Here is a 25,257-nt window from a genome sequence, read left to right on the forward strand (position 1 = left end):
GTTTGAAACATGGCAGTCGGGGAGATGGAAGCGTGTGAAGAAGCAATAATCTAGAGGATACTGTTCCTGGCTGATCTGCACGCTGGGGAAGGATGATCATGTTGGTGCTGTCGTTTTGAGAACTGCCATGAGGACCTTAAGGGATTCCCGATAAGCGGAAGGACTCTACCGGGGAAGATTTAACGGTATAACGTTGGCTAGATTAGCTGGCCAGCTATGGCACTTGTGTACGGGTTCGCATGGCGTGTGTTGCATGTCCTTCTGCACCTCCAGCGAGCGCTTCTCACCTGGCTCCGAACCCGCCTCTGCGGTCTCAACCGGCGGGTCTGGAAGCGACTTATGGCAGCCCTGCTCTTTCCGGTGACGTTCGGCCTCCAGAACCACGTCCACAAGACCATAAGACTGGGTCCGCCTCCCAGCAAGCGGGGCTGTCGCCGGGTGCCCTGGGGACCAGACCCGAGGTCTCTGGAGAAGCTGCCGCTGCATGTCGGCTTGTTGATAGCGGACGAGGAGCCACGCTACACAGACGTAGCCAACCTTGTAGTGTGGTGCATGGCGGTGGGAATATCATATGTCAGCGTCTACGATCAGCAAGGTCAGTAGCCGAAATGAGGTGGCGGCCGGTTATTGAATGAATATACAAGCATGTCAATATTATCTGTCCAGAGCCGGATCTAAATATGCGATTGTGATAGTCTATAGCAACAGCTACCTCATCTTTCCACTTGACTCTGACTAGCTAGCTTAATGATAGCTAGTGTTCTACCAGGGTGTTGTAGTTTCATATGCTAGCTATCTTGTTGGCTAACTAAATTTTATGGAGGTAAATACGCCATAAAATGCTGTTTGTTACAGTATTATGCCACAGTATAGTGGCTATAAGGAGTGGTAGCTAGCGTAGAAACCAGCACATAGAGAATGAGTGTTGACGGTGTGCTTGAGCGCCTTAGTCCCAGTCGGGTTAATTTTGTATTTGAAATGTGGAAAATTACTTTTCCATACCCACAGTAAACTCAGCTTTGTCAATGAACAAAAGCACAAGAAACGTCTCTGCTCATAAGCTTCACTACTGTGCTGTCTCTTGTGTGTTTCTTTTATATAAGGCATTTACTGCCTCCTAAAGTTTGATCAGTAGCTGCTAGGACTGGCCCAGGAAAGCTCTCTTGGCTCGCAGTTGTCCTTATTTGATGTCATACTCTCATGTTATCAACTTTTATTGATCGTCAGATGTTTTAATTCGTGATTGCGTCATGCATTGTCCAGCTATGATGCAATTATTTTACTGTGTGATTGTTTATTACCATATATATATTGATTCTGCCTTGTTTGCCAGTGAGTAATGTAGGCAAGGTAAGTTGACATTTGTTGTGGTTCATATTATTATTATTATTATTATCATTATTGTAGTATGAAAAATTGTGTTGTGTTGTCCTTTGCCTCTGTAGGAGTCTTCAGAAGAAACAGCGCCAGGCTCACAGATGTAATCTTGAAGCAGCAAGACAAACTCCTGGGTCTCGACAGTTCAGATTACGCTGTTGAGTTTTTAAACAACAGCAGTGAGAAACACAACCCTCACGGTAGGCAGAGGCTGTTGTAGCTTTTTTGGTGAAGATCCCTTCTCTGTGCACACAAAGATATGCATCAGTGGTTTAGATTTTAAGGGGTCAACAGGCTAATCTGCAATATATGTCATATATATGTTGGTAACTTGAGTTGTATATTTCTGCAAAAATCCTACATATCGATTACCTAAATAAATTAGTAAAATTAGTCTTGATTTTTGTTGAAAAGAGAACCAATTATATACTTTCATCACTTTTAAGTTAGGTTAGATTTTACAACTGAGAAAGGAACATACCTGTCATTGACACTGTTAGAACTGGTTGTATTGTTCTGAGTGCTGACAGTGTGTGATTTAGAGCTCTGATTGGACAATATGATGTGACTGTGTAAGCTGAGTGAGTGAGTGAGAACACCAGTCCTGTTAGGATGACGGAGGGTGAATGAGTGGTTGCACTGCAACCGTGTCAGAGTGAGTGAGTGAGTGAGCAAGCAATTGAGCTAACCAGTTGGGTTAGGGTGATTGAGTGTAAATGCTATCAGCATTTTGGGGTCACAGCAGGTGAGGGGTTAGTGAGCCAGTGCAGCAGTGAGAGTGAGAGAAGGCAGCCCAGGTGTACTCGGGTGGCACAGTCAGTGACAGCTCTGTGCTGTCCTCTCTCTTCGCAGCGCTGGCGTACCAGGTTTCGGTGAGGGTGCTCTCTGCAGACGACGGCCGGCCGGGCATCGTGCAGGCGGCCCAGCAGCTGTGCCGGGCTGTGGAGCGGAGGGAGAGGAGGGCTGTGGACATCGACGTCGGCATGCTGGACTCCACGCTCGGAGGTGAGGCCCGCGCAAGCACCCGTAGCCACACGCTTCCTTTCCCTCACAGTTATCCTCCTCCTGCACAGAGCTGTTCCGAGAGCCACACTGAAATAAGATGGAAGAGCTACTGTATAGGACCATTCAGCCAGCGAGGCTGTTTGTGTCAGGATTTAAGAGCAGCCCGGCAGGAATGAGTGAACTTTTTTAGAACTCTGAATCCATGTAATTAAAACTCTTTCGAGCTGCAAGGAGGAATAGGAACAGAAAACTTTGTGTCCTAGTTTGACCCCCTCCTTTAGCAGAAATGAATGACTTCTTTCTGGGCATGAGGTGCATACACCAGGTGAAGCCCTCTTAAAAGCAGTGAATTACTTTCTGAATGCCACCTCACAGGGTTTAATGTTTCCCGCGACATTTGGGCCATTCTGTGGAATCTCATTAGAGAGGGCAGCCAGTGGTATTACTGTCCCGCAGAAGCATTAGATTCAGGAGGAATAGATTTGGTGACCCACTCTGTACTTCGTTATGCTAGAAAATGTGCTTTTCTTTCACGGGGGGGGAATCATCCAATTAAATTTAAAAATGTGAAGACCTGCACAGTTCCCTGAGCCTCTAGGTTCAGCCCGCAGGTCTGAGATGGGATGTTTTAAAGTTCTAAACTAAGAAGGAGAAAAACTTCTGTGCACTTAGAATCAGTGCAAGTTTCAGATTTATTACTAAACTTTCAGTCCCAGGTCCTTCATCAGAGCCCACTGAAAACACAGTGCCCAACCAAGTAAATACCCATACAGTTAAAGGGGCAGTCGGTGGAGTGCATAACACCTAGGTAATCATCATGGTAACGTCATCACATGTATCACAAGTATTTCAGACAAAAAACCAATACTCTGCAGGACAGCATTGTGGTAAGATGGGGTCCATCAGTGAGTAGTTTGCAGCCACTGAGCTTAGTTATGGGCTACAGCTGCTACAGTGCCTGTGAGTAGGGCCAGAGCTGTCCATAGTGTTGCATTACTCCTGTGAGTGGGATCTTCTCTGTCCCATGGTACTGCACTTCGCCTGTGAGCACAGTCAGCACTGTCCTTGGTCCTGTAATGCCCCTGTGAGTGGGGTCGTCTCTGTCCCGTGGTACTGCACTTCTACTGTGAGCACAGTCAGCACTGTCCATGGTCCTGTAATGCCCCTGTGAGTGGGGTTGGCAGTGTACGTCATCCTGCAGCACTTTAGTCAGCTGAGGTCCTGAGGTGATGTGGGCTTAATTGGTTAGTGAAAATGGGGAGAAAAAGAAGAAAGTCTAATGTAAAGTAACTAACTGTGATTCTGTTGTGTCTTTCGTTCAGATTTACAGAAACACATACCAGACCCAGACCTGGTTCTGAAGTTCGGCCAGGTGAACAGTACTTTGGGCTTCCTCCCCTGGCACATCCGTCTGACGGAGTTCATGTGAGTACCTGCCTCGAACCCGAGTCACCAGCACTCACACCTGGGTTTCATTCATCACTAGTGGCCCCTAGGACTGTCTCCTGTCAAATTTTCAGTAAATTGCAATAGTTGAGTAATCTCATTACCCAGCATTTGTAATACCACCTGAAAATGATTTTTCAGAACTAATCTGATTAATTAGTGCATAAGAAGCAAGAAAGAAAATTAATTTCAGGCAAAGTGTGTGGTTGCACACACCAGGTGCATGGCCATTACAGGAGTGACTTTTAAATGCTTAGTATGTCCTACCAGACACTTTCCCAGGGTTTTTCTGGATTTTGGATCATGCAAGGTGCCTTTTGAATTAATTTACTTGCAACATCATCTAGAATTCCACTCATTGTGTTTATTTAGCATTGAAAGATATTCCAAACTCACTGCTATACATGCAAGGTTGAACTTTCACTATAAAAATGATAACTTAATTGTACGTTTAAAATGAAAAAACACAATGGAAGCTTTTGTCAGTCAATCTCCTTGATTACTCAGGTGGGTGTACTGTAAATATTCCGCCAGACAGACACGTTTTTGCTTGCCTTACTCAGCCTTGCCAGTGCTCTGAGTACCCTCACCAGCACACACTGGTTTAAAATGAATGGGGAATACCTAATTAATCTCAATGGGTGAGCAGTCTGAAGCCAAACTCTCTGATGACTGAATGCAAAGGGTTTAAATCGCTACTTATTTTTGCTTGCACTGGCAGAATTCAAAATGAATCGCTGTAAAACTTTAATCAGCAATTTATGCAGAATAAGGAACAAATGGGAGAAGAATGAATAAACAATAGCAGAAAATTTGCTGTTACACAATGCTTTACACATTCTCTCTTGAGACACTGCAACGACTCCTTTATGAGCATCCCGGTGTAAGAACAAATGGTGTTAGGGGTAGCGATGCTCTGTTACATTCTATTGGTCTCATTAGCTGTCCATCATTTAGACACTGATTCTTTCAAACTGACTTTGACCAGAGTAATCCCTCTAATGGCAGTTACTCATGGTATAAAAGGAAACCTTAAGAACTGTCAGGAAAAAAAACTCTGTCAGGAAGAAAAAGTGATACTAACAAAATGAAATGTGCAGCCAGCTAGCCTGTGCATGAATTTGGTATTGCTTAGTCCAAAGTGTAAGTGTAGCATAGTGTTTAAGGAGCAGGACTCCTAACCAAAAGGTTGCCGATTTGATTCCCTGCTGGGGCATTGCTGCTGTACCCATGGGCAAGGTAGTTAACCCACAATTGCCTCGGTAAATATCCAGCTGTATAAATGGATAACATTGTAAAAAACTGTAACCGATGTAAGTCGCTCTGGATAAGAGCGACTGCTAAATGCCAATAATGTAATGTAATTATATAGACACCAATATTCTCAATATTTATTCACATGAATTCACTTTAACAGTATTTAATGCACAGTTGGAAAGTTTTGCCTGCAACAAACTTCAGCGGTTTGGTTTTATATGGTGCTGGTGGCTCTCGAAAGCATTAAAGTCCTGCAGTTAATGGGAGTGAGACTGGTCATTCGACCATGGCATCACTGATCAATAACTTAGATTGGCACTGGACTGCATGTTAATTACGAAAGAAGTGGAGCAAAAGTCATTTTATTCTTGCTCATCAAAATTCATGAAAGAGAGCCCCAGAACCCTGTGTGAAATAACTGATTCGTGGATATTACTCATTTTCCTACCTTAAAGTAGGAGTGCATATCTCATTTCCCACCTAAAAGCTTGAGAATGCATATCTCATTCTACTACCTGAAAGTGTGAGAGAATGCATATCTCTCTGTGGTGAATTCTTACAAGCACAGAAACTGCATTTTCATTCAGTGCTTGGGGAAAGACGTTGTGCTCAGGTATTCAATCTTGGCAGCCAAAAGAACATTAGAGTCTGAAGGGAATGGAAAGGTGTATTCCAGGCTGTACTGTGTCTCTGAGATGAGCGCGGTAGGAGCATTAGAGTCTGAAGGGAATGGAAAGGTGTATTCCAGGCTGTACTGTGTTTCTGAGATGAGCGCGGTAGGCCATCACTGTTCGCCTCTCCTCCTCTTCCTCCTGCAGCTCCTTGCCTTCCCTCCTGGAGGTCTCGTACGAGGACTTTTACTGCGCACTACAGCGCTACGCCACCTGCGAGCAGAGGGAGGGGAAATGAAGAGGTGCTCGGCGGCTGATCTGGGATCAGGGAAAGGGGATTCCGGGGACCTGCTGTCTCTTCATGTTTACACAATCCCCCCCCTCCCGAGAACCAAAAAAAAAAAACGGTGCATCCTCCACATCTCGTCCTCTTCCTCCCCTCCACGTTTTACTTCTGAGACTCCTCTTAGTGAGTCCAAGGAGCAGAGCCATGGTGTACCGTTTGTGGTTACTGTGTCCACGTCTCTTCAGCACCCCTTGTGGTCACCATAGGCTACTGCAGCCGAAGGGGAGCTGATTGTGTCGTCAGCGTGGGGATAAAGGAGGCTAAGTCTCTGTCACCTGCAGGGGGAGTTGTCCACTGTACTATATAAACGCTTTGCTGCTTTTCCAATTTGTCGTCATAAAAACGTGTTGTGTCCAAAAAGTGTAAATGAGATTTGTGTTGTGTTAGAGAATATAAAAAATGTGTGTGTGTCTGTTGCCCATACGTGGGCAAACAATGCATAAATGGTTTATTTATAAAGGTGCCGTTACTCTGAGAGCGTGCAGTCGCAGTGGAGCTTGCTGAATTGCTGGTGCAGGAGAGTTGGTATTCAGTGTGTGTAGCAGGGGTGTCCAGCTCAGTTCCTGGTTGGCTGGTGTGCGTGCTGTTTTTGTTCTAACAAAACACCCTGGCTTAACTTGTCCAGTTATATCCATTTATGCTGGTGCATTTCCCAGAACGCTGCGGTAAAATATTTGTGTATAGAATCTGTATGCAACCTTCTGCTGCATCATTTTCAGAAAGGCTGATCTTGTGAAGTAGGAATGAGACCAAATATTGGATTAACCCAGTATTCAGCTATGATATCAAACTGATCATTTGGATCGGTATTCAGATGCATTTAAATTAACAAAAAATTTGGTTTCTTCATTTGTATTTGTGAGACGAAGCATAAGAACCCTGCATAACAGAACATGATTCATCATTATGTATTTTCCTTATCTGAAAATGTGAGTGAATGCAGATTTCCTTTCAAAGAGTAAACAGCACTCAAGTTTCACAGTGATTACTATCGATTATTCAAACATATAGTCCTGGGAACCATTCAATATTTGTCTCTCACATTAGTCAGAATGCACATTCTTTTGGATAAGAAATTTAAGCACCTAAGCTGGAGGAGAAATGAGTACACACGTCAGCCCTGTTGGAACTGAGGTTGTAGCCCTTTATCGAATGGATGGCTGACCTAGTGGCAGTGCTGCCACCTAGTGTTCAGAGAGAGGAGCTCTTGCAGTGCACCTGTGAGCCAGCAATGCTCAGACCATGTGCTGTACACCAGTCCTAAGCCTCACAACTTCTGTGAATAAAAATATAATGAAAGAGACCAGATGACCTGCCTCTTCTGAATGCTTTATTTCATTAGTTTTGTGGTTAGGCACCCTGCGGATATTATATTTTGATTTTTTTTTTCTCCGCATTAAATAACTCCTCCATCCATTGCAGCCTCTGTTGATGGAGGTTTCTGCTTTGATTAGGTTTTTTAAGACCTGCACTGTTGTGAAAAACAGGCAACCCAGTTCCACACCTGCATGATATTTATTTTTTCATCCTACAATGTTTCTGTATTTTTTTTTACCTCAGCCACAGCTCTCAGGCTTCACCTAATGGATTATGGTGGCCATACTATGCTTGAGCAGTGCAATAGCAGAGATAAAATAAATAAACCCAAAATATAAACCTCATACCCTCTGGTTAAATGTCCTGTTCCTGCACTGCAGTGCTCTGTACCGGAGCAGCTGTCCTGTACTTATGCAGATGCTGCACATTCTCCGGCAGCTGAAGCCGTCACGAAGGGGGAGTGGCCCCTATAGGGGGTGGAGCCACCATAAGCTGCCAATCACTGATTGAACTGTGTGAACAAATCGAAAGACTGGTAATCACAGAAAAAGACTGGTGCAAGTCTGTGAGGCTAATAGCGTAGCTCCACCCATGTTAGGACCATGAAGCTTCAGACTTTCCTCAGAGGAGAACACGGGTTGCGGGTCCTCATGACTATGGCGTTTCCTGAGTGTAGTTAAACTGGGGTTAGCTGGGGTTCCCCAGCTCTAAAATGTATCCCCCCTTTCTGCTTTCCTCAGCGAGCTGCCTGGGTGTGACACTGCAGCAAACTTCCATGCCCATTGAGAGGTCTCCCTGCCTGTCTGTGTATTTATTCATATTAGTTTCCTACTGACCAGATCTTTACAGCATGTTATTTATGTATTGTCATTTTTTATTTGATTGCCTGAAGGTTGAATTACTTGTCTTATATTTCACTCTTTCTCCGTTTATTAAACCATGTGTTTAAGCAAATCAGAACTTTGCTCAAGAGTACAGCAGAAGCCAGGGCACGAACCCACAACCTTCTGGTAATAGGTCTACTTCTTCGACGGATTGTCTGCCTCATGCGAATGGAGGTGAATCAGCAGGACTGTCTGACACTAGTTCATTTTAATCAGTAGTATTTGTAGAGGCATTCACTGGTAAGTGACACAAGTGTCTGCCCTGGTTAATGAGGTACGTGTTGCTTTTACAGACACCATAAATAGATCCCAATGCACAGTGTTTCAAGGACAGCATCTAATCTCTGTGTCAGTATATCCCATGAATAATTCAATTCACAAATAAAAAAAAAAATCCCTCTGGATGAGTGAAATGGTTGATGTTATTAGGATTTTGGAGAAGTGAAACGAGTTGTTTTTTATTTAAAAAAAGACCAATTTTCAGGGAGTTGTTTCTAAAAGCTTGCAGTTCTGTCAGGCTTATTGACAAGAGTTTTGTTTAGAGATGTTGGAGGCAGTCACAGCCATTTCAAGTTTTTAAGCAGGTGTGTGTCGTAGCAGACACACACACACACACGTATAAAGCGGATACTGCCAGATAAGCATAAGCCGGATGGCGGTCTTGTGTTAGCACACTTCTCAGGGTTTAAAATTCAGAATATGGTTGATTAATTACTGATTTCAGTAATTACGGTAATTACAGCTGGGTCCCAGGGCAGGATCACTCAGCGTTGATTGATATCTCAATGGGTCCTTAATTTGTGCGAGTGCCAAACCTGCATCTCCATTCACATGCTAAGGTTGGAGCTTTGCAAGGAAGGAGGGCTCGTTAGCTGCAGTATGTAATCAGGATCTTTTCAATGAGACTTTTCCTTCATCCTTCTTTTTATCAGTCTGTTCGAACCTTTACAAAACATTTTCCTTATTTCTTTGGGGAATCCTAGCACTGTATTTACAGTTCTGCATTCATATTTGTGTTTCACTATGCAGAGCACTCCTTTCAAGTTTCTGGTCATGATTAAAATATGATGTGTATTTATGATGTGTATCTAGAACTTACATGGGTATTAAAGCATTTCAGACAGAGTCCTGTAAGCTCATAACACTCCTCCTCCAGTCGATAACGAGAGTCAGCCGTACAGCCAGCTAGAGTGTTTCAGTTTAGTGAGCAGAAAAACTCTCTGAAAAAAGCTTCCCACAAACAGCTCCCTGATCTCTCACAGGCACGAGAAGCAGCAGAAGTTACTGGTGTGTTTCTCAGTGTGCTAAGAAGACAAAATTAAAATGAGGCCAGAGATAACACTCATTAATTATGTCAGTGGAGGAGGACTCATAGTCTGACTCGCTCCTATCATAGCTCATTCTGTATCTGAGTGATGAAGGTGGTTTGGCTTCTAGGCTTATGGGACATAATGAAATTCAGAACTCTCAGTGTGCATCTGCAGTAAGTACTTGGTAGCATGTGACGAATTTTTACTCATGGCCAGAGCTACCTTTTAAAGAGCTGCATTTGTAACCTGAAAGCTGCGGGTTCGAATCCTAGATGAGGCATTGTTATGGGGAGGCAGTGTTGCATAGGGGTGACAAGCAAGGCTTGTAACCAAAAGGTTGCTGGTTTGATTCCCTGCCGGGGCACTGCTGTTGTATCCTTGGGCAAGGCACTTCACCCGCAATTGCTTCAGTAAATATCCAGCTGTATAAATGGATAACATGTAAAAAGAAGACTGTAACCCATGTAAGTTGCTCTGGATAAGAGCGTCTGCTAAAACAACAATAATGTAGTGTAATGGTTATTATACCCATGAGCAGTGTACGGGATATCTAGTTGCGCAAACGAATAATGGGAGTAAAAATGTGAAAATGTGTAGTTGTATGAAAGTAACGATAAGCATGTTTGCCATGCTAGTAAATAATTAATTTATTCATGTGTTTCCATGACAACCCAGATGGGTGACAATGGTATCTGGGGACTGGTGGATGGGGATCTATATAAATGTCATACAGATTACGTGAAATGTCAGACAAAATGAACCAACCAGAAAATCTAATCACAAAAAAAAAAATGTTGACTTCCTTTCTCATGGGACTGATGGGGTCAAAGGAAGTGCTGCGTACTGTGTAACACAGTTTGGGGCAGAGAAGCCGAGGGTGACTGTAGATAAGAGGGACCGGTCAAGATCAGCCAAGTCCCGATCTGAGATGTGGCCGTCACCGTCACTGTCACAGCCCACTGCTCCTGCATTCTACATTCACAGTTAGGAACTGACCCAAAATGCATCAAAAGCCATTTTCATCACATAATTTGAGTTTATAATGCATACATTCATATTCAGTTTGACAGAAGCTATGTAAATGAATGTGCGTCCAAGACCACAGGAATTCCACATTTCACATTTCACAATTCTGCACAACCACTGTTTCACAATATTCAGAGGATTAGGAGATTTTTTTTTAAATAATTGAGGTTCTAAACGAAGATTCAGGAGGAGAATTTTTTACACAGTGTACACAATCAACAAATCCGTCTCATTCTTAAGTATAAAAATCCCACTCATCACTTCCTTTTCATGTCAGCTTTTTTCACAGCATCCCTCCCCTACCCCATCTCCTCCTTACTTCTATTCCTGTATATGATGTCCAAACAAGGGTCAACGAGCCAAGGGGGTGGGGGGGGGGGGACTTCAAGCCAAAGAACTGTACCCCTCAGCCCTATCATTGACAGCAACACCTCTTATTGTATTAAAATTCATACATATTGAACCCAACATAGTAATGCAACACACCACATAAATGTGAATTCATATATAAATTATAACTGTATTAAATAATTTCACACATCAGCATTTGTTTTTAAATGATAATACACAAGTAAAAATCTATAATTGAAGTCAGTGCTGCGAAGGCAGATGTATTTGCACCACAACCTTCCAAGCTGAGATACAAATAAATGTGAGGATGCAATCAAAACATACCGGGATGCTATAAATATCATGTGAGGATAAAATTATGAGCCAAATTTATGTAAATGTATGCATTAAAATGAGACATAAGACAGCCATCAGCAGTTCGACTCCATGCTCATTGGCACGGGTGCGCTGGAAGCCTCTGAAAGCGTGTTTCAAAGAGAGACAGTCAGTCAGTGCACAGTGCACTCTGGGACCAGATACTGTGCACTCACTCTGACCTCACTCTGACAGGTGAAGCCCATTCAGTTGGTACACTGTTGTCACCATGTTTTGAATCTTTACATGTAATTGTGTTTTAGTGGGCCGTGTCATAGAGCTTTCACAGTTTAGCTGTTGTTTTCTTATATGTATCCCGTTTGGATGCCAGCATTTTCCTCTGGGAGCCACTGAATATTCTCTCATAAGTACTCACCAGACATCCGCTGTTTTGGACCAGCTGCCGCATTGGTAAACACACTGAGGACAAATGGACAGTCCCACGTCCAGTGGCACTGACAGGAGGAAAATCGAATGCATCTGAATTATGAATGAAACCTCGGAATTATCTTCAAAGAAACTCTCCAACTGCAGCTTGTTACTGCCTCACTGCAGTTATTTAACACAGCAGACAGTAACTTTTTAATATGCTCCTTTGTGCAGACCGGAGGGACTTGTCTGAGTCTGCAGGCTGGTGTCTGATGGCTGTCGGGGTCTTTCTCTGTTCTGCTGTGCGTTCTCTCCTCCGCAGAGGTAAGGCACAGCCGAGGAAGGGCAGCCTTACTCTGGCACACTGCCACACCTGCAATAAATGAGCTGCTGTTTCTGTCACCCTCCAAAATACACCTGCTTTTATGAGATTCAGCTGCAGGTTCCATTGCAGTGCATCCTCACACAGACCTTTTACAGGCCCCTGTAAAGTCACTCTGTAAAGTAACACTTCCAGACTGTAGCTGTGAACCTCAGGACTGATCTGCACTGTGGTGCATCGTGTTTTGACTCGTAGGAATATAATGGTGGCCTGACCATCCCAGGTGAGAAAATCAATGAAGAAAGTAGATATTCTTGTTTTTTTCATTCTCATATCCCATGTGCACAAAATTGCATTGCATTGCACAAAAATTTAAAATTTATACTTAAAATAAATATAAGTAAAAACTTATGCTTAATAAATAATTTAAAAAGAACTGTGCTGTTCATGTAAATAATATCCCACAATATTGATGAAGCCCGGGCTGCTCATGTCTGTGACGACATTAAGCACTACTGCTTTACATTTACATAAAAGACTCGACAGCCTTGCGCTCCTGTACTAAAAAAGTGAAACCGGCTCTCTCTGCAGCACTTCCCTGTACATTTTCTCCGGCTGCATGAATGACCTGAGGTTATGAATAAGCTGAGGAAGTGAGCTCTTTTGGTCTGCATGGTGGCTTCAGCCAGGGACGAAGGTGCCTCTGGCTTCTTAACACGAAGCAGCGGCCAGACTCCAGCAGTTCTTTGTCTGTCCGTCACACGGAGGACACCCCCACCCCCTCCCCACACTCTCTGCCTCTCCCTGCTCCACAACCCCATTCACACACTCTGAGACCTTTGCCCCGTCCTGCTTAGGATTGGTAGGGTCCACCCCTAAAGACGCTGTGACCATCAGTGTTACCCTGACTCGGTGGAGCCAATGAGCTGAATAGAGCGTAATCAGAGTGCTCACCTGAAAGCTAAGGGTCATGAATCTGCTCTGATTGTTCCACATGATTAACGGGTATACCAGTTTAAATAAGGTTAATTACACTGTTACAGTACTACAGCACTACAGTACTCACATTGATTGACTTAAATAGTTCGTTCAGCATGAGTAATGGATTCAGAGCCATATTCAGCCTGAAGGTGACTAAGTTCTCTGCCTAATTTCCCTCAGTGGCAGCTGCCAGCCACCGTGATTGCAGAATAATAAAGCTGTGTCAAAGCCATGGTGATGTGACTTTGGGTGTGGGTTACATCACCTATAAATATGAATGATACATTGAATATTTTTGTTGTAAAGCAGTAAATTCACAATCATAAATTTTAGGCATAAAATGGTAATAACTGAACATCTGGGTTTTTTGTGAGCCTTTTAAGGATAAATGACAGAATCTGCTGACACGTGTTTTAAAAATCATCCAGCACTCCTGATGTGAATGATATATTTCCTGTGCTTCGTCAGTAAATCCACTATATGTGAGTGCGATACGAGTGACAGGGCTGATCTTGACAATATTGTGCGCATGAAATGTCCTTATGTTTTTCCACAGCAGCAATATAAAGTGGGTTATTATTATTGAGTTTCCCATCTGTACAGTCGCATCTGTAAATACAGCAATGGCTACTGATCGTTATCAACTGTCTATTAGCGGTGTTAATGATCCCAATTAATCTTCCGGTCAATAGGGGATTTACACCGGCTCTGGCAACCCTGAGAAGAAAGCGCTGGTGTGCGTGAAACGTCTCCCCCTGCTGGGTGAATCATTTATCTCTCTCTAAAAACCAAACGCCTTTCAGCACTGCCGGCAGTCGAGAGCCGGGGCTCGGGAAACACGCTTTAAAGGATCTCTTCATACACAACTCGTGTCTGGGAACAGGTGCACCGCGAAAGAGTCCGCAAGTAACTGTCTATGACCGACCTGGCCTCTTTTTCTCTCGGGATATACGTTCCCCTGTTTACCCTGGAACCATGGAGAGCTAAGGTGCACAGTTGGTGCTGAAAAATCCGGAGATTTGATACCTCCCTGACGCAATTCCATACCCCTTTCTTGCACTTAGCAGAATGCGCCTTGTCTGATAGATTCTTTTTGCGAACGCGATGATCCCCGTGCAACAGGACCATGTTGTTACTACCATTGAAAACATCCCTGCCGAAACCGTTCCAGAATCGCCAACCTTGCTACAAAGGATAAAGAAAGTGTTTAACAGGTGAGAAAGATTTTCATAGAGAATTCATTTCAATTTCAGTTTCATTAGAATCCTAGTGATTTCTGCACTAGGCAGTGAATTCCTGTGTTGAAACGTGCCAGCACTAGTCAGTAGTCAGCTGGGATACATGCCTGCACATAAATTCGTCTGTTTTGAAAATTGCAACTTATGCATGCACGCTTAAAATGCCGAGCACGTTTTTCAAGGCGTCACATACAACTTCCCATAACGCCACACTGAGTCGTAACTTCGTGAGCTTGCTATGTAGTGTGGACGGCGCCTCATCTTACAGCAGTACAACAATAATACAGAAAACATAAAAAAAATATGAATTGTTCTAAAAGAGGAAGAACAAAAAGCAAAAAAATCTATTTATACAGAGGGGTATATATTTGAAATTTATGCTGTGGATTGGAGTAATTTTACGTCCGTCATGTTATTATGTTATATTACAGTCAGTCGCCGCAATATTTAAGATAAAGTTTTGAAATACAATGAATACTTAAATGCTTTCATGAATACGGCCACAGTCACGTGCAAAGGATGCTGTCCGTGAATAGGTACTGTGTCGCTTAGTGTTTGTTCTGAAATACATAACTGTGTCGCTTAGTCCACTCACGTTGAGATTGCATTTCTTTTCTACATTTATTATTGTTTATTTGCTCTTACACAGTATTTTTCCGAAATCACACATCACATTGGTTTCAACGTCGTTTTGCACAATAGCAATAGCAATAGACCGTGCATCTGTTGCTCCACAGGTTTTTTTTTTTCCTGAAAGCATTTGTTTATTATAGCTATGGTTTGCTGTCTAAAATTGCATTGGCTGAAGATAAGACTCTAGATTTGGTGGAAGTTGCTTTTGGCGATGTTGCGTGAACAAATATTCGCACGATGGGGGAAACTTCACAAATTACAGAAACGGAAGGGTTGAGTGATTTCTGTTACGGGATGTCTGTTCCTCTAAGACTTAAATAAAACCCCGACTCAGTGTTACATATTTGTGGTTGCACCGTGATATTCCGATACCATGGCGCTCGGTACAATAGGTCCAGGAGCTAACGGGGGAGCAGCACAAGTTTTATGAGTTTGGTGCTCCGGCGCATTGCAAACTGTTTTGATGTCAGTATCCTTTTAGTTACTTGCTGGCAAACGACGAGCAACCGAATTAATTTTTTGAATTTAAAAAATCTTTTTTTACTCTATACTACAGATTGAATTAAATTATTTTTTGCAAACAAGTTCCTTCAGTAATAATTTGAGGCAATATCAACCAGCATCAGTGCTGCGTTGTTGTTGGCAGTAATGAATTATTCGACCCGTCTGTCTCACGACTTGCGCGGATAACACGCACGCCACACCTCATTTGTCTTCGTTCCGTCACATTTTGCGAGCTCGAGTATTGTCATTTATATTAGGTTTTTATGTGAGGAGGAGGCTGGAGTTGACTGACGAAGGATAGTGAAGGACACTATCGTATCCTTAAGTGTGTGTTTCGCTGTGTGGAAGTCGACTATCTACCCATTTGATATAAATCGGTTCACATTCTCAGGGTTTTTTTTTTTTTTTGGAGAAGAATAAAGCCTGTCAGGCAAGAACGGTACTTGCGAGAATTAAATGATGTTAAATGCCTGGTCAGAGCAGTTTGCCTCATTCAATTCTGGACAAATGTCACAAAACAGGCTTTTGGCAGAGAATTGGTTCAGAACTAAATAAAAACAAAGAGAAGCACGACTGTACGAGATGTCTTGCTGAGAGCCATACCACAAGTATAACTTCAATAACAAATCAATAAGAAGCACAGCGGACTGACTCAAGCTGTCCCATTTGAAATTGATATTAGCATAAGTTTACTGTTCTGAAAATGTTCAATGCTTTGAATGAAAAGTGGAAGTGCAAGTAAATCCCATAAGGCTTTCATGTCAGTACTGCCAGGATGTATGAATGTGTGTGTATAAAGTGTTTGTATGTATAGTATGTATATAAAGTGTGTATATGTCTGGTTACAAACACAATGTGTGTTTTTGAACCATGATCTAAACGAGTGTCTAATCCCGGAATATACAGTTTTATAGTACTTTTGCAGGTGAAATGCAGTTTTTCAAAAATTAGTTTCTGGTTGTTCTTCCTCCTTAGTAACTCTCAGCAGTGCGAAGCTGATGGCTTTCATTCAGACTGTGCACTTTAAATTGGCTCTGTGAGATGGTCTGGAAAGATAATCACATTTATAATTAACAATTGCTTGGCAGTTAAACTTTTTTCATGAGTTTCTTAAAGTCTTGACCAGCAGGGGTCCTTTAAATCTGCAAAGACGGGACACGCTCTTGTCTTCTGATGGTGTACAATTTTACTGTCCTCCACTGACTCCATTTTTATTATGCAGTTTCTCTTTTTTTAATGTTTGAACTTCCCCGCCCGCAGATGGAGTTCACCTCAGAGAACGCTTAGAATAGTTATTGGTTCAAATTTTCAGCATGACATAGCTTTAGTTCCCTTGAGCAAGGTACTTAAACTGTACTGCCTCACTGAATATTAAGTTGTATAAACTGATTTTTATGTAAATTTCAAGCTATGCAAGTTGCCGTGGAGAAGGGTGTCAGTTTAGCAAATAAATAAAGCTGTACTATACATGCCAGTTTGATGGAAACTAGTTTGAAAATATCCTATAAAGGAAAGACTAAAGTACATATTTGTCTTTGGATTGATTACTTTTAGCTATCAGCACCTCAAAAACGTTGTGCACAAGGTCTTTTTCTTCTGCTGTCTTCTTTGTTTATCTTATTCATTGTTTTCAGCCTGGTAGATTTAGCTCCATTTTCACAGATACATTTTCCAAAGGGATAAAAGTGAAAGAATCTAATATATAATACATATTTAAAGGTCTTTAAAAAACCTTGGTCTGTTGTCTCAGCAGGCCTTTGGCTTTATGCATTGTTGAGGAAAACACTGTATGTTGATTTGCGTTTCAGATATACCTGTCCTGACACTTTATCCCAGCAAACGTGGTCTTAATTAATTCCATGTTTCCTGCTTGTTTAGCTGAGAAAATGAAAAGCAGAAACATTTAGAGAAACTCAATTCCTACAGTACAGCGTCTCCAGGAGTGGAACAGAATGCAGATTCAAGCATGAGTATAGCTGCGTAACGTATACCACTGTATGTAACATTTTATGATATAAAATACTGTTATGGCTTAGCATACCATGACTCTGCTTTTCTGTCCATTTCTGAATCTTTATTTCAGGTGTGGTAAGCTTGTGAGGAATGAGTGAACTCGGAAGGATTAGGGTAATTATATTGATGTACCTGCCTGCTCTCCGACTGCTCTCTGAAAGAGCCGTGGGTCCAAACCTTAATTTGGATAGTGACAAGGTGCAGTCAGAGTCATTAAGTTATGATTTATGACTGCTATGATAATACAGAACAGTTCCACTTCTCACTGCCTCTGTGTATAGTGTTGTTTTTGATTATTGTTGTCAATAATATGTTACCAAATGGAAATATGTTAACCATGCTAACATTTTTCCATTTTTTTCAATTTTTGTACAGTATATACGTGATCTGCTTGATATCTAGAACAAGCTGGAAAAACATGACTAACTTGTTATCAATATGAAAAGTAAAAATGTCTTGGAGCATTCATGCCTGCACAGTAGCTCTCATCCAAATTGGCCCAAAATGTGCAAATGAAGCTCAACGAAAATTATTTGGGTGACATTGCTACAGGATCTTAATAGGATTTCCTGCTTTGCAAAACAATGCAATGCTTTATGCCATTTAGGACAAATTACATTATAACAGTCAATACTGAATGTGTGTGTGTGTGTGTGTGAGTGTGTGTGTGTGAGTGTGTGCGTGTGTGTTGAAGGAACACAAAACAGAAATATTATTTCTACAAAACAGCAAAATTAATACTAAATATATTAATATTAATACCAAAATTAATATTGTATTAGAAAATATACAATGGTCAAATATTTCCACATTAAAAGACACATTCTGTTGTGTTTTTGCCTGATGTGTAATTATGAAATTCTTATTGGCATAACTTCATTGGCATAATAACTTTATTCTAGGCACATGCCAAAAAAAAAAACGTTAAATACTTTTCCTTCAGTACAATACTAGTCTTGTGAACGTATCCGCAGATTGTTTAGTCCATTTGGATTAATGAACAAAGTGCATGTACATGACAAATAACTCTGACCACAAAACTACATACAATTATTCATTGTGCAAGTACTGGCAAGTGAAGATGGCGGATTAAAAGTTTTCGAACAATAGCGTCAAATGAATGGAGGCGGCAGCATTGGATTTGTGGGTTTAGCGACGTACGTCGAGCCGCCTGTTCATTCAGATGTGGGGGTGGGATCTACATATCTTGCGGCTGTCTGATTAGTGTAGTGAAACCTGCTTTATATCCTTGATGCTGAGCAGTGCAGATATGTGATATTAAATTATCAGAATCTTTATATACATAAGATATATAAGATTCTTTACATATTTGGAATATTAGGCTACCTACCTGCAAAGACAAGCTTTCACTGAAGGATTTGAGCACAGCTGAGTTAGGGATGCATAATAGAATCCTACCCTTACAAATAACTTTGTAAATTGAAAGGAAGACCCTACATGACCTTTTTGGCAACAGGAGAGGATTATGGGAAGTCTGTATGCATGATACCACAGAAATTCTATTTACGCAACAGATATTCAACTCTGTGTCCCTTACATAGGTCCATAGTATGGAGCGGCATTGTAGCATTGTGGTTCAGGGAGCAGGACCCTTGAACAAAAGGTTGCCGTTTCGATTCCCTGCTGGGGAACTGCTCTTGTACCCTTGGGCAAGGTACTTAATCTGCAGTTGCCTCAGTAAATATCTGGCTGTATAAGTGAATAGCACTGTAAAAAAATGCTGTGACTGATGTAAGTTACTCTGGATAAGAGCATCTGCTAAATGCAAATAATGTAATGTAATAATATCTTGGAGGTTCTGTTCAGCAATAGGAAGTTCCAGTGCTGTTTACATAGCTACATAGCCCCTTCGTGAATGCTCTTTATGAGTCAGCAAATCAGAACACTTCTAGCTTCAACAGTGCTACAGAATTATCACTGAATTAGTGTTCAGTAAATAGAACATCTGTGATAATACCTGTTAAAGAGCCTGGTGCCTTCTCTGTTTTCCTTTTTTTTTGCTGGTGGTCTGTAGGTTTCGGTTTTGGTGATCTGTGGGTATTGGTGGTCTGTGTTGCTGTAGTGGCAGGCTGGAGTGTTCCTCTGCAGAGGGACACTGCTGTGTTTGGGGGCAGGGAGGTCACAGTCACTGTGTCTCTGGCTGTTTTATATTAGGGCCAGTCTTGCAGTGCATTATCTGCAGTTTGCATCACCATAAACACTCATGGTATCTAAATTCTCTTTTATCCTCTGTGTCTAAATTGGACTCTACAGCTGATTTTCAGTTTTGCAGAAAAAAAAAAAAACATTATGCTTGCTTGTAAATGAAGCCCAGGGGAGTAAAGTGCTCAGCAGGGCGTTCTCATTACACATGAAACTGAAGACCCAGAGTGGTCAGATTTGTACATGCTTGCGTAGTATACGGCCTATCAAACACTGTCCCTCGGTTTTTTAGCCATAGAGCAGCTCTGTTTGCGTGTTCACAGACCGGGGGGTTCACAGACCGGGGGGTTCACAGACCAGGGGGTTCACAGACCGGGGGGGTTCACAAACCGGGGGGTTCACAGACCGGGGGGTTCACAGACCGGGGGGTTCACAAACCGGGGGGTTCACAGACCGGGGGGTTCACAGACCGGGGGGTCTGGGGAGGTCTGATAGGGTGCAGTGCTGTGGAATGTGGTGGTGTTGGGGGTGGAGGTGGGGGTTTGGGGGTTTTGGGGGTGCAGAGTCCAGCTGTCTGTGCTCTGCGGGCGTCGGCGCTGACAGCTGGTGGTCTCCCACGACGGCCGGCTGTTCCCTCTCCCTGCCATCTGCCGTCCCTTTCACGCGGGACTCCCCTTTATCCCCCGAAACAATGCCCCAGCGAGGTGTCACCCAGCCTGCCGGGAACGGCTCGCACTCAGGGGCGGGCCTCGCCGCTATTGTTACCCGAGGAGGAAGAAGACGGAGAGGATTCCACCGCCCTTTGGAGGGTGGCCGCTGTCATCGTTGCCGGAACGGTTGCTAAGCGCTGGACTATGGAATTATGCAAAGGACCTTTAGGCCTGTCGGAGGTTGCTGCAGAGGTTACTCCAGGACTGTCCGAGCAAGAACAGGGAGGCCTGTCCCGGGAAAGGACTATAAACATTTCAGGATAGGGAATTTTAGGGCTAGTTGAGTAACATCTGGCAGAGTGCATACCTCTGCTACCATTAGGAGGCTGTGGTGAGGAATTTAACTTCTGGATTGCAGTAGCTGAACAACTGTTTCAAATGAGAGCACCTGTCTTTGTGGTGGACATCCTAAATCCAATCATTGCTTCCATGCCCCCGAAGTAAATTGTACCAAGATATGTTATCCAGCACCACTTTTTTATACAGCACCAACTTTTTCAGGCAACCTACTCACAGGCAGTCAGTCAGAGGGGAACACATAACCAATGCTCCACCTGCTGGTGATGGAGGTCATGAGGGAATGGAGGTGAAAGTTTGCTTTGTTGTAACTGAGAGAAAAGTAAGTAGCTTGGATAAATAGGCAGATTTTCAAGTGAAAGCTTGTGTAAGCTAAACTGCGCTAAACTTCTTATGAATTACTTTAAATGTGCAGGGTTGAATTTTCAATAACTTCGTGTATGCTTTGCCCTTTCTGAAGCTGTTGGTTATTACATTTCAACAGTGTATGTTGACACAGTGTAAGTTCATGTCACACAGTTGTCATGCTAAGCTAGGGCTCTCCACCTGTCTGTCTTTGCCTTCATGTCTGTCTTTGCCATCTGTCTTTACATGGCTGGTTTGGGGTCCTTACATCAGACACTGAGGTAGGTTGCCAGTTTCTGAATTACACATAGAGTATGCGTAAAGTTACAGTACACCCACATACAGTGTTGAAGCTATCTGAGAACAGTATTTGAACTACATACTGTATGGTTACAAAAATCACAGGGGAGATTCAGAAACCACTATGTCACTGTTTGTAAAAATGATCAGGGGATCAAACAGTCACAGCTTATTATGCATTCTCAAAAACGACCACTTGAAGGGCCGGAGCCATATTTTGGACAGAAGATGCTTTGTTGAATATTCATGAAAAGGGAATGTTTGGGAGTCAGTCCTCTGTCAGCGGCAGAGACAGGCCTCCTGCTTTGGTGACAGCGTTTGTTTTTCTCGACACTTCTATGCGCTGTTTTCACACGGGTTGCCTCGGTCAACGCGGCAGCCTCTTCAGAACCAATTGGATTTCATCACACACTTTGTTTTCTGGTTGAAGTGTTGTGCAATTTTCAGGTGAAGTACCACATCTGTGGGGTAAACATGGCTTTAGTACAGAGACATCTATTCAGGAATGCTTCACTCGCCGTGCGAGCGATATGCAAATCATATTCTGAGGCTGACGTTTGATTGGCAGATCAGCAGGGTCAGGCCATTGTCATCACCTCTTTTTAACAGTTTATGTAATGTAAGCAAAAGAGCACTCAGCAATATCAAACCTTATGACAAATTATTCAGAAGGGGTAGAATGTTTGATCCCTCTGTGTTCTTATGTTCTTGGCATAAGCATTTTTCTATACTATAATATAATATAAAAATGTCCTGAAGATGATATCTATCAATAATACATAGGCAGTGTTCATTGAGATTCATGTCTGAGATTCATGCAGTGTTCATGTCAAGAGAATCATTAATAATGTTACAGGTGTCTTGATGAGTTTGTAGTTGTATTTAACACACAGTATACAGTCATCTCCTGTTAACTGTTGGGACAGTTGTGAGGTTTTGCACTGTGACTAGAGTATGCATGTGAGTAAGACAAGTCAGTGGCTCTGAAATAGGACCAGCTGCATACTGTGCAATTAAATGGTGTTTGCAATTATCCAGTATTCAGTTATAGGGAGTTATATGTTTAGGTGAAGGAACTGTGAGAATGTACCATGCTAAATTGATGTGTAAACCAACTGTTTATATTTGTTATTGTAAAGGACGTCTTCCAATATTTAGAGGTGGAGGGATATGCTGAATCAAAGATCAGTAAATTGTCTTACCTCAGTGTAGGATACTGTTCTGAGTCCCTCTCATTTCTCCCTATCTGGCCACAGTGAACGGCGATCAGAAGGGACAATTACACTGAGGAACAGAGGTAAATGGAGGCCAGTTCTGCTTCATGAGGCTCTTTTGTTTCAATTACTGATGCTGTCAGAATTTCAACCTCCTGGCAGTCATAAGATGTATGAGCTGAGTCTTTCTGTGGAAATAAAAAGATCGTCTTTAATAATAACCTCAGGTAAAAATCAATAAAAATGGACTTTGGAGCTCTGCGTCATGCCTAGTCTGTGCAGACGAATGGGAGTAGAGTTTTAGAGAGCTGGTGTGCTTTCTCTTTTCCAGAATTGATGATATTGTTGCGTGCTTCCTCAAAGTGCCACAGATGTGTTTGCTGACTTTCTGCATTACATTACTGCATTGCATTACTTTCTGTCAGTTTTAAAACAACAGTAAAAATCCCTTATCACTCTGTCTGCTTGTATTGGAGTGAGATTAATTCTTGATGGGGAAAACTGAAATCTCCTGTTCTGAGAAAACGAGCCTTTAAAATGTCAGGTCAAGAATGATTCTGCCAATGTCTTTTAGCTATGATAAATATTTTATGTATGTGATAGATAAAATACAACGTACAGAATTGTATGCTATTTGTTGATGTAACACAAATTACACATGCAATACAACACACACAACCTTGTATTGTATATGCTATAATAAGAAATTGTCTTAAGTATGTCAGAATAAACAGTCTATAAACGGAAAGCTCAGGTTGCATTCACAGTATGTGATTTTATGTACTGTATACAGTCAACTCTGTAAAATTGCATGTGGTTCTGTATTGAGGTTATGCACTTAAGTGGAATAATGCACATAATAATGGAAAGCAAAGTTAGTGGGATTTAAACTGGAACAGCTGCGTACATTACAGCAGAACAGAATATGAAATGATCAGATGCATAATTATAAGGATATGACAGGCCATATTAATGTGTTTTTGTAGGGACAAATCCAAAGATTTTAAGTGGCTTATTATTATTATTATTATTATTACTTTTTGCATTTTTGCCATTTTCGCCCAATTTATTGTGATCACTAACTGTATACGAGGCTTGTACCACTGTGAATACCAATGCACTTCCAAGAGCACAGAGCAAGGCAAATGCAGTCCTCCTATACACACACGTGCCAACACAACTGTGCTCCACACTACAAGTCCCACAATGCACCGGGCCATGCTGTTCTCATGGTAGCCACTGACCTCCCTGACCTCACCTCAGCAGCTCAATGGTAGCAAAAGGAGTCGCAAGGTGCCAGGAGAGAAGCCCAGCTGGCTGACCCACCCCTACCCCAGGAGAGTGAAGCCAGCTGGGTCACACATTGCGGGCTCCCGATTGCTGCCAGCAGATGACTTGGCTGAGCTTGAACCCAGGCCATGGGGCTGAGCCTGTGCTTAGTTAAGCCTGGCTTAACTGTCTGAGCCACCTTAATTCTGAAGTGTCTGAATGGTGCAGTGTTTGGTCAGTCGTCAGATTTATGGCCAATAGGCAGGGACAGTATCCTGTTTTTAGTGGTGGCAACGGCACAGGATGTGTGTGTGTGCGCGTGCGTGTGCGTGTGCTTATGTGTGTTTGGGGGGCTGGGGGATCACTTGCTTTTATTGCTAAAGTGTGTCGTGAGAAGAGGGATCTCTGACGCAAGCCTTTTCGCAGTCAGTAAACTGATTAAAGCCCCTCAATGAGGACTTCCCTGCCTGGCAACCGGGGAATAATGTCTGGAATCTGGCTTTTTCATTGAGGGAAGGGTCGGCTGAAAGGAGAGCTGGGCCATTGTGTCAGATCCTCGTAGCCGTGCGCATGGTGTCACTGACACTTCCTGTGCCTCACAGCGAAACTTTGTTCCCACCTCCCCTCACTTCCACTGTGGCCACGCCCCTCACCCCCACCCCCCCCACGGCCGTACTTAATGCTCCTTTGTGCCTTTGTCATGGCCGGGGAGCATGTTTGAAATAAAGATATCCCCTCAGAACTCTGACGCAGCCGCAGCACTGATCATTGAAAGACTCAGAGGTTTGCTCTCACACTCGCCGTGTTCCCCGAGTAGCAGATATTGTTGTGAGAGAGCAGGGTCTGTTTGCACTTTTAAACCAACCAGCCAGCCACCCGCCTGAGAGGCATTGACCACTCTCTTCCGTAATTGTGTCATTTGCACATTTCCTGACATCTCAGTGCATATTTATGATGTCAAAGGGCTCATGGGAAGAAGATAATGGCATGATGAAAGCAAATTATAACTTTGTAAATTTCCACTTTATTCTCTTAAATGTGTTTCTGTGGCCTTTAAAATCTTTTTTACTATATGAAAGTTAACTGGAAACAGCTTGATAAGTGATCTACAGAGCAACGCTACATGAGACTTTATTGTACTCATGCATACATATAATTCTAACATTTTGGTAACAGCTGTAATAGATATGCACACGTGGTCAAAATAGCTGGTGTTCATATGTTTGTAGTTTGTCAGATCTATGCAGTACAAGGGAACAACTGTATAAATTAGTCCACAGGAAAAAATACAGGCAAAGGCCTCTGTGATGGGTTCAGATCAGTGATTCGGTGATAAAACATGACGGCTCTGCTCGTTCCGGGAGTCGTGAAGCCTCATCGTCCAATTACTGCATTCCATTTCTTCCTGTCTGAAACATTCTGCTTCTCTTGGTCTGCTTCCAACCCGGGTGGACACATCTCGTGGTAGCTCTTAAGCAGGTACATCGAAACCTTTTGTCTGCTCTTCCAAGAATGTATATAAAAATAGCACAAGTTACAGGAAAAAAAATATTTTGGATTCTTTTCTCTGGTAATTGGCTAACTGTTAGCAAAGGGCACCTCCTCTCTGGCACAT

The 25,257-nt window shown here is 42.6% G+C and overlaps 2 protein-coding genes across 2 annotated transcripts in view; both read left to right on the forward strand.

Moving 5' to 3' along the window:
* Positions 1-2: 2 nt before the first annotated feature.
* LOC118787463 (dehydrodolichyl diphosphate synthase complex subunit nus1-like) lies at positions 3-6,252 on the forward strand. The gene is made up of 5 exons (XM_036543034.1): positions 3-595; positions 1,446-1,577; positions 2,230-2,382; positions 3,705-3,807; positions 5,904-6,252. Exons 1-5 carry the CDS (start codon positions 217-219, stop codon positions 5,992-5,994), a joined length of 858 nt encoding a protein of 285 aa, XP_036398927.1. The 5' UTR covers positions 3-216; the 3' UTR covers positions 5,995-6,252.
* Positions 6,253-13,788: 7,536 nt separating this feature from the next.
* Positions 13,789-25,257, forward strand: part of LOC118787295 (solute carrier family 35 member F1-like) — a 46,099-nt gene continuing 34,630 nt past the window's right edge. Inside the window, exon 1 of the mRNA XM_036542812.1 lies at positions 13,789-14,170. Within this exon, the coding sequence (XP_036398705.1) occupies positions 14,061-14,170 (110 nt within the window). The 5' untranslated portion in view covers positions 13,789-14,060. The remainder of the gene's footprint in view (positions 14,171-25,257) is intronic.

Source organism: Megalops cyprinoides, chromosome 12 (genome assembly GCF_013368585.1).
Source record: "Megalops cyprinoides isolate fMegCyp1 chromosome 12, fMegCyp1.pri, whole genome shotgun sequence".
Lineage (NCBI taxonomy): Eukaryota > Metazoa > Chordata > Actinopteri > Elopiformes > Megalopidae > Megalops > Megalops cyprinoides.

What these genes read in the sequence shown, in the direction of transcription:
- LOC118787463 (XM_036543034.1), top strand. Translation starts at nt 217, where the DNA reads ATGGCACTTGTGTACGGGTTCGCATGGCGTGTGTTGCATGTCCTTCTG. An exon ending in CAGCGTCTACGATCAGCAAG is followed by an intron (nt 596 to 1,445) that starts GTCAGTAGCCGA and finishes TTGCCTCTGTAG; the next exon opens with GAGTCTTCAGAAGAAACAGC. An exon ending in GCTGGACTCCACGCTCGGAG is followed by an intron (nt 2,383 to 3,704) that starts GTGAGGCCCGCG and finishes TCTTTCGTTCAG; the next exon opens with ATTTACAGAAACACATACCA.